Source organism: Triplophysa rosa, linkage group LG3 (assembly GCF_024868665.1).
Source record: "Triplophysa rosa linkage group LG3, Trosa_1v2, whole genome shotgun sequence".
Taxonomy (NCBI): Eukaryota; Metazoa; Chordata; class Actinopteri; order Cypriniformes; family Nemacheilidae; genus Triplophysa; species Triplophysa rosa.
In genome coordinates, this window is record NC_079892.1 from 11,140,846 (window position 1) to 11,154,549 (window position 13,704).

Consider the following 13,704-nt stretch of genomic DNA (forward strand, 5'->3'; position numbering starts at 1 on the left):
ACGTACGGCGCTCGTGCTTCAAGGACATCCGCGTGACTTCCTGTCAGCAGAAACAGAATATTCACATGCACACTGTACAATACAGCCGTGAGACGTGTGCTTCTGATATCATGTGTGTATGTGTGTGCCATGCAGGACTTCGGTGAGTACCAGGAAAGCTATTACTCTGTTCAAACCACAGAGGGGGAACAGATCTCTCAGCTCATCGCTGGATACATCGACATCATCCTTAAGAAAGCAAGTCACAGTCTGATGCTCTTTAGAAGTTGACACTTCCTCCTCCCAAAAAAATGCTCAATTTGAAGAATTTTAAAATATTCTGCCATATAAATATTCAAACCATTGTTTATTACTTGTTTGTTTGAATGTTTTTCTTTACGTCTTAATTCTACAGAAACAGAGTAAAGATCGGTTTGGTTTGGACGGTGATGAGGAAGCCACTATGCTGGAGGAATCCGTATCCCCAAAAAAGTCAGTGCACGTGTTGAGACTACCCATGATGCTTTGTTTTGAAAAGGCAGTCATCCCCTCAGAATGCCTGCTTGTCACACTTGTAATTGCGTTGTGATTACACACCTAGAGAACTTTTAATCGCAGCGCTGTTGAATTTGTATGCAAGCAAAAGAGGGATGAAATCGAGGTGTCAGATGACTTGGGAGAAATGCTTAGTTTGCAGACTCTGCACACTGCTGTTTTTAATCACAGAGATGGAGAGAGGCTTCTTTCCTCCTTTACCCTTGAGAAGGAAGGAGAGGACATAGAGAGCGAGAATATTATTTCCACAGAGATCGCTAACTCATCAGAAAGACGTCAATTAAAATATTCGGTTCCTGGAAGGGAGAAAGCTAGTGAGAATATGTGAATCTCACGAAACTGTCAAGAATACGTCTGTCATGTGTCACTCCAAATTCAAAAGAAAGAAATTATATTTTTAGATGATCAAGATTGTTTGCATTGTAGTATTTTTTATAAGAAATTGCCCCCTCCCAAAGCATAAAGTAATGCAAACATACTCATTCGCGTAAAGCTACAATCTGTAACTATTGGCTCTCTATCGCCCTCTCTGTTTAACACATAACATTGCAGGTTACTGTATGCACTGTAAGTCAGATGATGTCAAACTGACATTTCCTGTGAAACTGATTCGACAGCTTAACTTATAAATCAGTATTATAAGCTTATTGTTACAAACAACGGTGAGTTTGAATCGAGTGTGCCTCACACGTCCTGAAAAGTGAAGCTGTGGGCTCTTTGATCGCCCCCCGGTGGCTGGCTGCAGTACAGGTCATAAACCCCGCCCTCTCCATGTAAACGAATGGGACTCGAGTCAAAATATAAAATAAATTACACTTCTGAGAAAATTTCTGAAATGTGGTTTTGATCATTTAAGGTAGTTGTTATCACGCTGATATATGTTCAATTATTCATTTTTGTAATAAGTTAGATTTTAGCTAGTAATTTGATGCTATAAAAACGGTGCGTGTCATTATGATTGACAGTTGTGATTGACAGCTTCTCTGAGCGGACTGTCGGAGGTTCGAGAGGAGATTGAAGATATAACCAACTATTAATTATTTATTTCTAACGATTGAGTCGTTAGTTGTTGTATGTACCTTATTTTAGCAAGCCCTTCGGTATAGGGCAGTCAAATGAGAAGTTCAGGGGGCGTGTTTATTGGGCGTGTGAGAGTTTGGGCGGAAGTTTGATACCGCGGCCTCCTGGCTCCACTGACGATTCCTTCTGCGCCGGCCCAGGCTCCAAACTGACGTTTTAGCGCCCATCATGTGACGTTTTTGCGCTCAAGCTGCCAGAAAAATTACTGTTTTTTTACAGGATTTTCTTATTAAAAAAGCTTTAAAAACCGTTAAATGACAGAACAATGCAAATTTACAAGAAAAAACATGTAATTTTACATAAAATTTGTATATACTTATTATGGTTTATAACTGACTCCTTGGCTGCTGGAAAATTACTGCTATTTTTGCTGTATTTTTTACAGTGTATGTACTTGCTCAATAACTAATATAATAGTAAATGTAATATTCAATATACAAAATGCCACTTTAACATAATGCATGATTATTTTATTAATAATGCTAGTTATTTTTATAAAAACTCGTTAAAATGCGTGTGTACAAGTACATGGTCATTTTTATAACTATATTATGGTAATGAGAATTGTAAGGGGGATATGTGTTTACATTTAATAAATATATATACATATATAGTCACAATGCAAAAGTCTCAATGGTTCTAAAATAAGCTTTATTTTCTTGTTGCTGAAATACAATATTTGTCTTTTTATTTTGTGGTAAGACGCAGACGTGTTGTTTGTGAGATTCACAAACAATGTTTTTCCCTCGTCCAGCAGTGCAGCTTTTATCTGGCCGGGCTTTGCTTCTATCAGAATGAGATCATACTCTCAAGCACTGCCTGGGAAGCGGTTGTTATGGGCGACCGCATCCCACATCTTTCTCTTCAGAGCCCCTGAGAGAGACAGACACGTCAGGCATCGGTGTCTGCATCTGTCAGTGTGCCAACTTGCTCATGTTACCACCAGAACTATAATCCAAAAATTGAAGCCTCACACAAAAAGCAGTAATTAAGCAATGAAAGCCTGAAGCCTCCGTTTCTATGCTGTGAACCCATTTTAATGACTGTTAGTAATTGCCACAGAAACAACAGACATCATTCACAGAATTAAAGTTTATAATATATTGTACTTTGTAGGTCCACCATCCTCCAGCAGCAGTTTAACCGGGTCGGTCGGGTCGAGCACGGGTCCGTGGCTCTGCCCGGCATTATGCGATCAGGGTCAATTGGAGGCCCCGACACATTTAACATGGGCAGCATGCCCTCGGCTCAGCAACAGATCACCACGGGACAGATGCACAGAGGACACATGCCCCCTCTGGTGAGCATGTGTAACTTCACGGGTGTTTATGTTATAGATGGCATCATATGCAAAATAATGCTTTCAGGGCTCCATCTGGTACTTAAGTCTTTGTTGCAAACTGTTTGTGGCTCACACAATGTAAATCTATGACAATGGATGATTGGAAGCTGTCATATAGACTACAAATAATAATTTTAGTATTAAGTTAAATGACGCCGTAAATAAAGTATGACTGTTTTCTTGTGACGTCAGAGTCTGGCCCAGCAAGCGCTAATGGGAACCATCAACACCAGTATGCAGGCTGTCCAGCAGGCACAAGCTGACCTGGGAGAGGTTGATAATCTGCCACCACTTGGACAGGACATGGTAAGAACCAATCACAAGAGAAAGTAGTTTTGCTGTTACTTAAATGGCAAATGCATCAATGAACTACTGCCATTAACATGAGCCAGAGAAGTTGGCATGATGTTAAAAAAGAAAAGACACAAGTGGCCATATTACACAACACGATGATGGTGCGATGCACAACAGGTGCACACACTACAAGACTTTTGGTCAAGAGGCAGTCTAGACCAACAGCGAATAAACAATTTCTCACAGAAATGTACGCAAGATCTTGATCGTCTGTTTTTACCATCTGCACCGTGATTGGCTCGATTAGTTACGCATTGTTGCTTCACAGCACAAAATACAAGATCACGTGGCGATAATATCAAACTGGTCTGAAAATATCACAGCATTTGATTTTTGAAAATGTGGCGTGAAGTGACGCAAAGTGTTTCTCATCTGGCGTGCCCCCCTCCCTTATGTAGGTGTGATTGAGTGGAGGCAGAGACTAATTTGCATTTCATGTACCCACGTATACTCAATGAAGTAAGGGTGTAAAGTTACATTTCAACTATTATACTAGATATTATTTTGACAGGAAAAAATGTAATTTTGGTTTCCTATTTCACTCTACCAATGACTGACTTAAAGTTCTCTGCATTGAACCGTGAGGGAACAGTATTTTAACACCAAAACTACACACATCACCTTCTTGTTACAGTAAAATGCTGTAAACAATACGTTGCATGGTGGTTGTTGTGAGGGTAAACACGTTAGGAGGAGAGATCTTCGTACAGGATGTGTGTGTGATGCATTATGCACAGGTTTCAGCTGTCAATCAAATCCCATGAGGAACATTGAGTTGTGTTGAAGTCCTCTTAGTATGTGCCACAAGCCAGTGTAAAAGCTTTATAATATTGTTATTTATCTAAAGTTATTTGTTATTGTGACATTACAGTAATGGACTGTAGCTTTGTTGTATGTTTATCGTTCTATTATTGACTACAAAGTGGCTTTATTGACCTGTGCTAAGATGTTATTGATGTTCCTGGGATTGCTATTAGTATTAATGTTTTTGTATGTTTACTTTTCTTTTTACAACAAGGCATCTAGAGTGTGGGTCCAGAACAAGGTGGATGAATCCAAACATGAGATCCACTCCCAGGTGGACGCCATAACAGCCGGTACAGCGTCTGTGGTCAACCTCACTGCCGGTACGTAACCGTCCAGTGTTGGCTCTTTCATCACAGCTCAAGAGACTTGGCGTTCAGTTTTAAGTGCCACATTTGTCCAAAAAGTGTCTCCTTAGTAGAAAGCGGAAAATACCCTCATGACGAATCTTCACACGTCAAAAAATCTACCTGCCATACTGCGTCGTCTGATTCTTAAATAAGCAATTCTATTTGCTGTAATAAATATTTCACATTATATATATATATATCGTGGTGTCCTTAGGCTGAACTGTTTGGCAGGATTTGTAGTTCTTCCCACGTTCTGGAGAGATTCCATGCGAACCAGATCAGGTTTTTACTGGATTGGATGTCTCCATACCATCTGTTTGATTGTGCGGCAGTTTGCCTGTTTTTTCTTTGAAGCCTGTGCTTTACATCTGTTCACATACCCCGAAGAGCTTGTTAGGATTTACTGATGTGTGGATGTACATATCAGAATCGTGCGCCATATAGAAATGTAATTGAGAATGCCTTTAAAATTCACATTCCAGCCCTGAATTTCTATGAATTTGAATTGAGGTGCCAACAGGATGTAGAATTGCAATTTCGAATTTCATTGTAAGATTTAATAATGGAAGGGAACTGTAGTGAAATAAATTGAAATGTGAAGAAATTCATTTAAAGGTGTCGGATGAAAAGATGCATTCTATCTAAAAGTGAATGCTCATCCAGACCTGCCTGAAACTCCTCGTGTAACCACACCCCCACAAATCTACGTCAGTTCGTGGTATGATTTGACTAAGACCGCCCAAATGTATACTCAAGTAATGTGGGCGTACCTGTCAGTACAATTGCTTTGGAACCTGATGTTCCAAATATGGTAAGAGGCGTAACATTTCCGTCACGCGCTTGCAGTATTCGACCAATCACTACGCACTGGTTAACTGGCCAATCATAGCACACCTCGCTTTTCAGAGCCATGAGCTTTTAGAAAAATATTTTTTATAATCAAATTTAAAATTTGTTCTGCAAAGAGGAGATACAAACATGCACGGTATGTGGAAAATACAGCGTTTTTGAACCTCAAATCGTGAATACACATTGCATTACATCTAAAACAAACGATAATATTCATTTTAGCCGTGTCATATGACCCCTTTAACTTTTAATAGAGTACTAAAAAATGTACAAAAATACTTTACGAAAGACTTTTTGTCCAGAGTTTAAAGAAGTTTGATGGTTGCATAGACCTTACAGACAAACCTATAAAGCTTTTATTTCACCTGTTCAAAATATCACTCATGAATTTATATTCTTTGCTTTTTTATATTAAGTTTTTATTTCACTCATCATAGTAATCAAAAACATCATTTGAATTTAAAAGTGATAGTTTACTCACAAATTAATATTCTGCCATCATTTACTCACCCTCTTGTCATTTCAAACCTGTATGACTTTCTTTCTTCCACAGAACACAAAAGAAGATATTTTGAAGCATGTTGGGAACCGGCACCCATTCACTTGCATTGTTTTTGTGTTCATACAACAGAAGTGAATGGGTGCCGGTGCTGTTCGGTTACCAACTTTCTTCAAGATATCTTCTTTTGTGTTTTGTGAAAGAAAGAAAGTCTAACAGGTTTGAAATGACACGAGGGTGAATAAATGATGACAGAATGTTCATTATCGGGTGAATTATCCCTTTATTTCAAGTAGTTCAAGTATTCTTTTAACCAATAGCATCATACCATTCATTTTCATCACTCAATTGAAAAATAATCCAAAATTTTCCTTCTTCAAGGTGACCCCACGTACACAGACTACACCGCCGTGGGCTGCGCCATCACCACCATTTCATCCAACCTGACCGAGATGTCCAAAGGAGTGAAGCTCCTGGCAGCCCTCATGGATGATGAGGTGGGCAGCGGTCAGAACCTCATGGGAGCCGCCCGGACCCTTACAGGAGCCGTGTCTGATTTGTTAAGAGCAGTGGAACCAGCTTCTGGAGAGGTGACGAACACAAACATTCGAACCCCTTGACCTCTACACATCTAATCTGTCAATAACACGCGTTGTTTGCGGGCAGATTTTATAATGAACTCGTTAAAATTTGTTTTTGCTTTCTGGCGTACAGAGCACAGGCACAATCTGTTGATTTGTTTGGCTCGTGTTGGACTAGGTAATTGCAGTGGAGTGTAGAGATGATAGACAGGATGTGATTAGTTGTGTGTCGAGTTTTGAGACGTTGCGGCGGCGATATGAGGATCTCTTTTAATGTTGTTATGATGTTATCGCTCTTCAGCCCAGACAGACGGTGTTGACTGCGGCGGGCAGCATCGGCCAGGCCAGCGGAGACCTCCTGAAACAGATAGGAGAAGGTGAAACGGATGAAAGATTTCAGGTATGTTTTTATGTGCGTGCCTGTCTCCACTTCAAAGTGTTTGTCTGGAATAGTACTGTTGTTTGCAACAGTTTTCAACAATGAACTTTTTTTCTTGATAAAGAGATTTTTACGCATTATTTTTCAGTCACAATCACTGATTGGTTTAGGTCAAACCTCTTACCCAATCACATCGTTCATTATCTCCTGGCAGAGTGTTTTTTCACTCGTAGTAAATACTTCAGCGTTCATTTTCTACACGTATAATTTAATTTCGTGCGATTCGGGTGATACTGTCACACTCGGTTAGCCTCTGTGAGCGTTTTATTAGCCCCCGTTTTATTCTGTTACACTCTATCCTTCCGTTTATTTCTTTCATTAGTCTGGGCCAGGTTGCCTCACAGTGTGTTGCTTGACTGATGAATATGTTCCAGGACATTATGATGAACCTGGCCAAAGCCGTAGCTAATGCCGCTGCCATGCTGGTGCTGAAGGCCAAGAACGTGGCACAGGTGGCCGAGGACACTGCGCTCCAGAACCGGGTCATCACCGCCGCCACGCAGTGCGCGCTGTCCACGTCACAGCTGGTGGCCTGCACGAAGGTACTCGCGTACTTGGTTCAAGTGCATGCTACAACAACTTTTTATTGGAGTTCACCGAAGATGACAATTTGTTATTGGAGAAGACATCATTTACTCACCCTGTTGTCATTGTAAACCTATCTGCTTTTCTTTCTTCTGCAAATGCTAAAGATATTTTGAAAAATGTTGGTAACCAAAAACCGTTGGTCCCCATTGACATCTATTGTATGGACACAAAACCAGTGGAAGTCAATGGGGACCAACCAACCATTTTCAAAACATCTTCTTTTGTGTTCTGCAAAGGAAAGAAAAGCACACAGGTTTAAAAAGACAACAGGGAGTGTAAATCAGATGATACTTAATGTAATCTGTTCTGTTTATTTTAAGTTTTATAATGACATACAAAAAGAACTGGTGCTTCTATGTGTGCTTATAAATTTGCATCCATATTGACCAAAGAGAAGAAAAAGTTTATTTTAGTTATTTAATTTTCTTAGGGCTATCAAGTCTATTATATCGTGATTAATTGATTCCAAAATAAATGTTTGTGTTTGTATAATAAATGTTTAATTGGCATGTATACTGTATATAAAAACACAAACATACATGTATATATTAAAAACAATTTTTGGCCGATAACTATAACCGATAATTCTTTAAAGGAGTCATGAATTAAGACATCCATTTTAACCCGAGCTTTTGTTATATAAGAGGGAATCGTATTCAAGCGAACATCCTGTAAGTGTCAGAACTGAAAACGCCCTCGTTACTGAGATTACAACTGTTATTGACACCAGGCCCAGCGAACGCCAGGTTCTGGAATGCACCTTTCTATGATGTCATTGAACTCCACAGAAGAATATCAACGACTACTTCTCTAGCCCCGCCCACTGGTTCGCGCATGACAGTACTGAAGTAACACAAGTTGCGCTCAACCAGATAGAGCGAGCAAGCAATAAACAAACATGCCTTTAAAGATCGCAACACAGTCGCTGCATAACCTTCCTTCGGATTCCGACATTAGTAATGCGTGGTTGAAGTTTAATTTTAAAGACTTTCCAGCTCACGTGGGTAACAAACATTGAGCATTTGTTCGCTTCATTTCACGGCGGATTCATTTGTGAACAAGGCAGAGGTTGACGCTGGATTTGTGGAGAGACTAAAATTAAAAAGCAGTGCTGTGCCATCAATATTGGATCCGATAGGAATGGTGCAGCAATCTTATGTGAGTAAAACATATTTGTACTATGCGTCACTATTGCTTTGTTAGAGATCGCTTGATATGCCCTGAGCACTATTCGCACGAGATTAGTATTACCTGGGGACCTCTAGTCATTTGTATTACTTGCAGAGGTTGTCTGTGATGAGTCGGCCATATTTTGACGAACACCGAGGCCCTGTGATAATATTAGTCCCGTGCGAATCGGCATCTCTGTTATTTGGCGGGCTCATATATTATTTTTCAAGGTTTTATTTCAGTGTTTTGATATTATTTCGGGTGCTGGGTCAAACACTGTCATTTTGGCCGGTCAATAAGTCAGTAAATTTGAGTAAAACCACAGGCTTCACTTATCCCGTGCGAATGCGCCACATGAAATACAGATGTGGGGGAGGTCATTTCTAAATCACACGAGGTCCCCAGATAATACTAATCCTGTGCGAATAGGGATAATGTGTAACCTAATGCGTTACGTGTCTAACCAAATTCACAGAACGCTCCAACTAAGTTTACTACGCAAATTGCTATCCAATCATAGCAGTGGCCGTTTACTTCCAAGTCTTCAATGCGGCACGCCCATTAAAGGGGTCATTTGACACGGCTAAAACGAATATTATCGTTTGTTTTAGATGCAATGCAATGTGTACACACGATTTAAGGTTCAAATACGCTGTATTTTTCACATACCGTGCATGTTTGTATCTCCTCTTTGCTCCGCCTCTCTGAAACGTGCAGATTTTTTACAAAGCTCATGGCTCTGAAAAGCGAGGTGTGCTATGATTGGCCAGTTAACCAGTGCGTAGTGATTGGTCGAATACTGCAAGCGTGTGACAGAAATGTGACGTCTCTTACCATATTTGGAACATCAGATTCCCAAGCAATTGTACTGACAGGTACGTCCACCTTACTTGCGTATACATTTGGGCGGTCTTAGTCAAATCATACCACGAACTGATGTAGATTTGTGGGGGTGTGGTTACACGAGGTGTTACAGGCAGGTCTGGATGAGCATTCGCTTTTAGATAGAATGCATCTTTTGTTCAGACACTTTAATTTTTGCAATTTTACGTGTCTAATACATGCATGGGCAACTTATAACACACCAAAGACACATAAAAACACGTATTCGCGCCATATGACCCCTTTAATACCAAGCGTTTGTCGAGCCGGCCTCAAAACCCTGGTAGAAAATAGCCTATTACTTATTGATTTTGATGTTTTTGAATGTAAAAACCATGCTAACGTCATAAGTAGACCTCATACAACAGTATAAAACAATAAACAAGCCCAGTTCATGACACCTTTAACATTGGAAGTCGATATATTGGCCGATATACAGTATCTAAATATTAATATAAAATTTCCTAAGACTGAAACAAAAGGCAAAAAGTGGACAACTGCGATTATTTGAAAACATTGACTGCAGAAAACAAGGTAACCATTAGTTCTCTTTTATCCCGTGAAAATCATGTACCAAGCCTACTTTACACTAGTTAAGGATTCTTGAACCTTCAAACATTTGTGCTATACTATTTATTTAATAAACAAATTATAGATGTTCTTCCAGAGCAACCCAGAAAAATGTTCTTAATAGCCACATGTCTAACAGGTCTCAAGACAGCAATCAGACAGCTATCGGCTTCAAACAACATGCTTTTGTTCCTATCATTTACACATTCATAAATACTGTATCTACATACTGTACCTACATCAACAATGTTTTGCTAATAGCAGTAAGTGAGTGATCACGACAGAAAATAGTGCTGTACTGTATTTTAACTGTGAGCAGCGTGCAGCTCAAGAAGTTTAACCAGAGGAAATCATTTATGATTTTTCGGCTATAATATATCGGCCTAAATTTTATTATCGGCCGATAACATTAAAAATGACCATTTATCGGCCGTTACCGATATGGCCGATAATTTATCTTTCATCCCTAATTATATTTATTCATTACATCAATTATATTTCAATAAAAATGTTTATTAATGTAAATGCTTGTTACATATACATGTATGTGTGTGCATTTATAAATAGATATAAATATCCACAACACACATACAATATTATATAAACACATATTTATAAAAAATCAATATAACACCATCAAATTTATTTGCTTTGCTAATATTTTAATTGACCTCTTGTAAATTATTACATTGCGCTACACATTTATTTAAATAACATTAATAAATGTGAATGTTTAATTTGAATTTAATTTAAGTGAAAGGTATTTGATGTATTATGAACGTTTTTATTATCGTGCCGTTGGTTTCATGTTTGCTTTTCATATGTCATGAGTTTGACGATTTTCTCTTGCCAGAAATAACTGCTGCAGCATTTTTTTTACATTTTCTGTGTATGTTTGCTTGTCGTAGGTGGTGAGCCCTACCATCTCCTCCCCGGTCTGTCAGGAGCAGCTGGTGGAGGCCGGGCGTCTGGTGGAGCGTTCGGTGGAGGGGTGTGTAAAAGCATGCCACGCTGCCTCTGAGGAAGGCGAGCTGCTCCGACAGGTGAACATGGCGGCTGGCGCTGTCAGCCAGGCCCTCAGCGACCTTCTCCAGCACGTGCGGCACTACGCCAGTTGTGGGGAACCGATCGGACGCTACGACCAGGCCACTGACACCATCATGACAGTAACGGAGAGTATTTTCACATCGATGGGGGATGCAGGTGAGACCCGTGAGAAGATGAAGAAAAAGAATGGAAGAAATAGTGCACAGCCTAGACCAAGGATGTCCAATCTTTTGAAACAGCCCTACCTTAAATTAGTCTAATATTCTGCTTCTTTTATGTAGCTTTGGTTTTGCTCGAATTTATCATTCGCCCGATTGCTTAGAAAAGTAATAACATAGCTCTCAATGAACCATACAGTTTCTCAAAACATTTATGGCCGTCGCACAAACTGTGTGGGATGAGTTACGCTCCAGCGTTTAATGGGTTGTTAAAGGGTTTGTTCAAATCCCCAACCATAAGCAATAGTCATAGAGATTACAATAGATGGGCTAAACCACAGAACTGACACATATTTCAACCCACAGGGAATTTATTTAATAAATGGAAATTTAAGTCAAATAGGCATACAGTGTCACACAAGCAAGCATTGATGTATTTTATTCATATATGTCCGACAAAGCATATACTGTATGTACTTTGACAGAACACGATTAGTATTGCACAACGTGTTTCCAATGAGTTTCCTGATGTTTCTGCCCTCATTTCGGTTCCGTCGCCCCCCGCAGCCCTACTTATTGCAACCCACGGTCGACTCCCAACGTTACCATTGCAACCGCTATGACTCAAGCTCGATAAACATCCAGCTTTGCTTGGTCTTCGGATCTTGTCTTCATTCATGAATTTGTTTCACTGTTTATTAAGTCTCAACAAGGTCCTCGCAAGTTTTTTTGTCTGCGGCGTAAACCACATTTTTGAGCTGTTTGCAAAGCTGAAGATCTTGTTATGGTATGGCCGTAAATTCAAAGAATCCTCAAAGGATCCTCTGTGAGGTCGACGAAAACATGCCATGCGCAAAAACTCAACAGAGAATCCGATCTGGTCCCAATCATGAACGCCCTGTCTTTGAACTTCTTAAAAGAAAACACATGGCATAAAGGTGCCGGGGGGTTGGCTACAAATGCAAAACAAGTAAAACAAGGAATGTTGTACGACTCGGGCCAAGGAATCTGCATGTAAAATTCGACTGTTTTGCGATTTTGTTAGCATTTAAGTTGACATGATTTTCAAGTGTTACCCTGTTTACTGTCTTAACACACATTCCTGGTCTTTTCCATCATTTATCAGTGTATGTTGTCCCAGAGGGAAAAAACAATTGTTTTCATAATCATTCATTCAAATGTAATAACTCGCTTTGCTGTTTTGGCTCATGTTGCTTAAACTGCACAGATTCTTTTTCACGCAATCTGTTAAGCAATAGCCAACAAGCTATTTATGCATTGTTCTAGGCAATTGTTGTAGGTAATGTACCTTTTTCACATCTTGGCAATAGCAGCGCGGTAAGTGAGTGCCAGTTAGCATTAATGCAATTGGGTTACAGCAATAATACTGTAGCAAATAACAATAGGATGGCGATACCGTTGCGACACGTCGAGGATAACTTAAAATGTGAGCATCAGAGAAGTCCTTCACAACCAACTTCACACCCATCTGACATCCAGATCTCGCTCTGTTCTTTTGTGCAATGCCCACTTTCGCCAATCCAGTCAATGAATAATGAATAATTTTTACATTTTTTCAAATTCAGTAACATTTTACATACGTCACACTGAAATGCGTTGGATTGTCATTCCATATTCATTTATCAGTCACACCATTTTCATACCGAGCGCATCCTACGTTTACAAAGGTGAAACACCTTGTACGTCCATCGCTCTCCCACGATAATCTCATCACCGCTTGTATTTCTGGATGTACGTAGGTGTTCGGGAAATACAGAGACCAGTCAGGGAAAGCGAGTAGGCACGCTTTTGAAAGGGCTCTTGATCAATGATGCACTTCTGGACACACAGGTTCACAAACATTCGAGCGCTTCGGTTTCTAAAAGCGATATGCAGAGAGATTGATTTTCAAATTCACACAAATCAAAGAAACGAGGAGCGCGTGTAGGCTTTTTCACAGTCTGGAGTCAAGGACGGTGGGGATGGATAGAGCCAGGAATATGTCGTTAGATGTTTTTGGCGAAACATAAGATCTACCCACACAACATGATGGTATTATTATGTTTGAATAAGGTTTATGTGGGGATATGTGATAGCTGCGTGTTTGGGTTTGCAGGTGAGATGGTACGGCAGGCGAGGGTTCTAGCCCAGGCCACCTCTGACCTGGTGAATGCGATGCGCTCCGATGCCGAAGCTGAAATCGATGTGGATAATTCTAAGAAACTTCTGGCGGCTGCCAAGCTGTTGGCCGATGCCACTGCCAGAATGGTGGAGGCTGCAAAGGTATGAAGGCTGTGGGAAGACTATTTAATATATACAGCCGTGGAAAAAATTTCAGAGACCGTTTTTCTGATTTTAAAATGTATGATTTATAGGTATGTGTTTATGTAAAATGATCATTTTTGTTTCAATCTGTGAACTACTAACAATATTTTTACCAAATTTCAAATACAAATT

General features: G+C 39.9%; 1 protein-coding gene across 5 annotated transcripts in view; it reads left to right on the top strand.

Annotated features, from left to right (window-relative positions):
• tln2b (talin 2b) overlaps positions 1–13,704 on the top strand; it is a 132,106-nt gene that overhangs the window by 74,137 nt on the left and 44,265 nt on the right. For all 5 annotated transcript variants that reach the window (XM_057329222.1, XM_057329225.1, XM_057329221.1 and 2 more), the window contains exons 11-20: positions 136–237; positions 395–471; positions 2,731–2,914; positions 3,149–3,262; positions 4,329–4,437; positions 6,194–6,402; positions 6,695–6,793; positions 7,207–7,374; positions 10,951–11,245; positions 13,364–13,530. In XM_057329222.1, the coding sequence (XP_057185205.1) occupies positions 136–237; positions 395–471; positions 2,731–2,914; positions 3,149–3,262; positions 4,329–4,437; positions 6,194–6,402; positions 6,695–6,793; positions 7,207–7,374; positions 10,951–11,245; positions 13,364–13,530 (1,524 nt within the window). The remainder of the gene's footprint in view (positions 1–135; positions 238–394; positions 472–2,730; positions 2,915–3,148; positions 3,263–4,328; positions 4,438–6,193; positions 6,403–6,694; positions 6,794–7,206; positions 7,375–10,950; positions 11,246–13,363; positions 13,531–13,704) is intronic.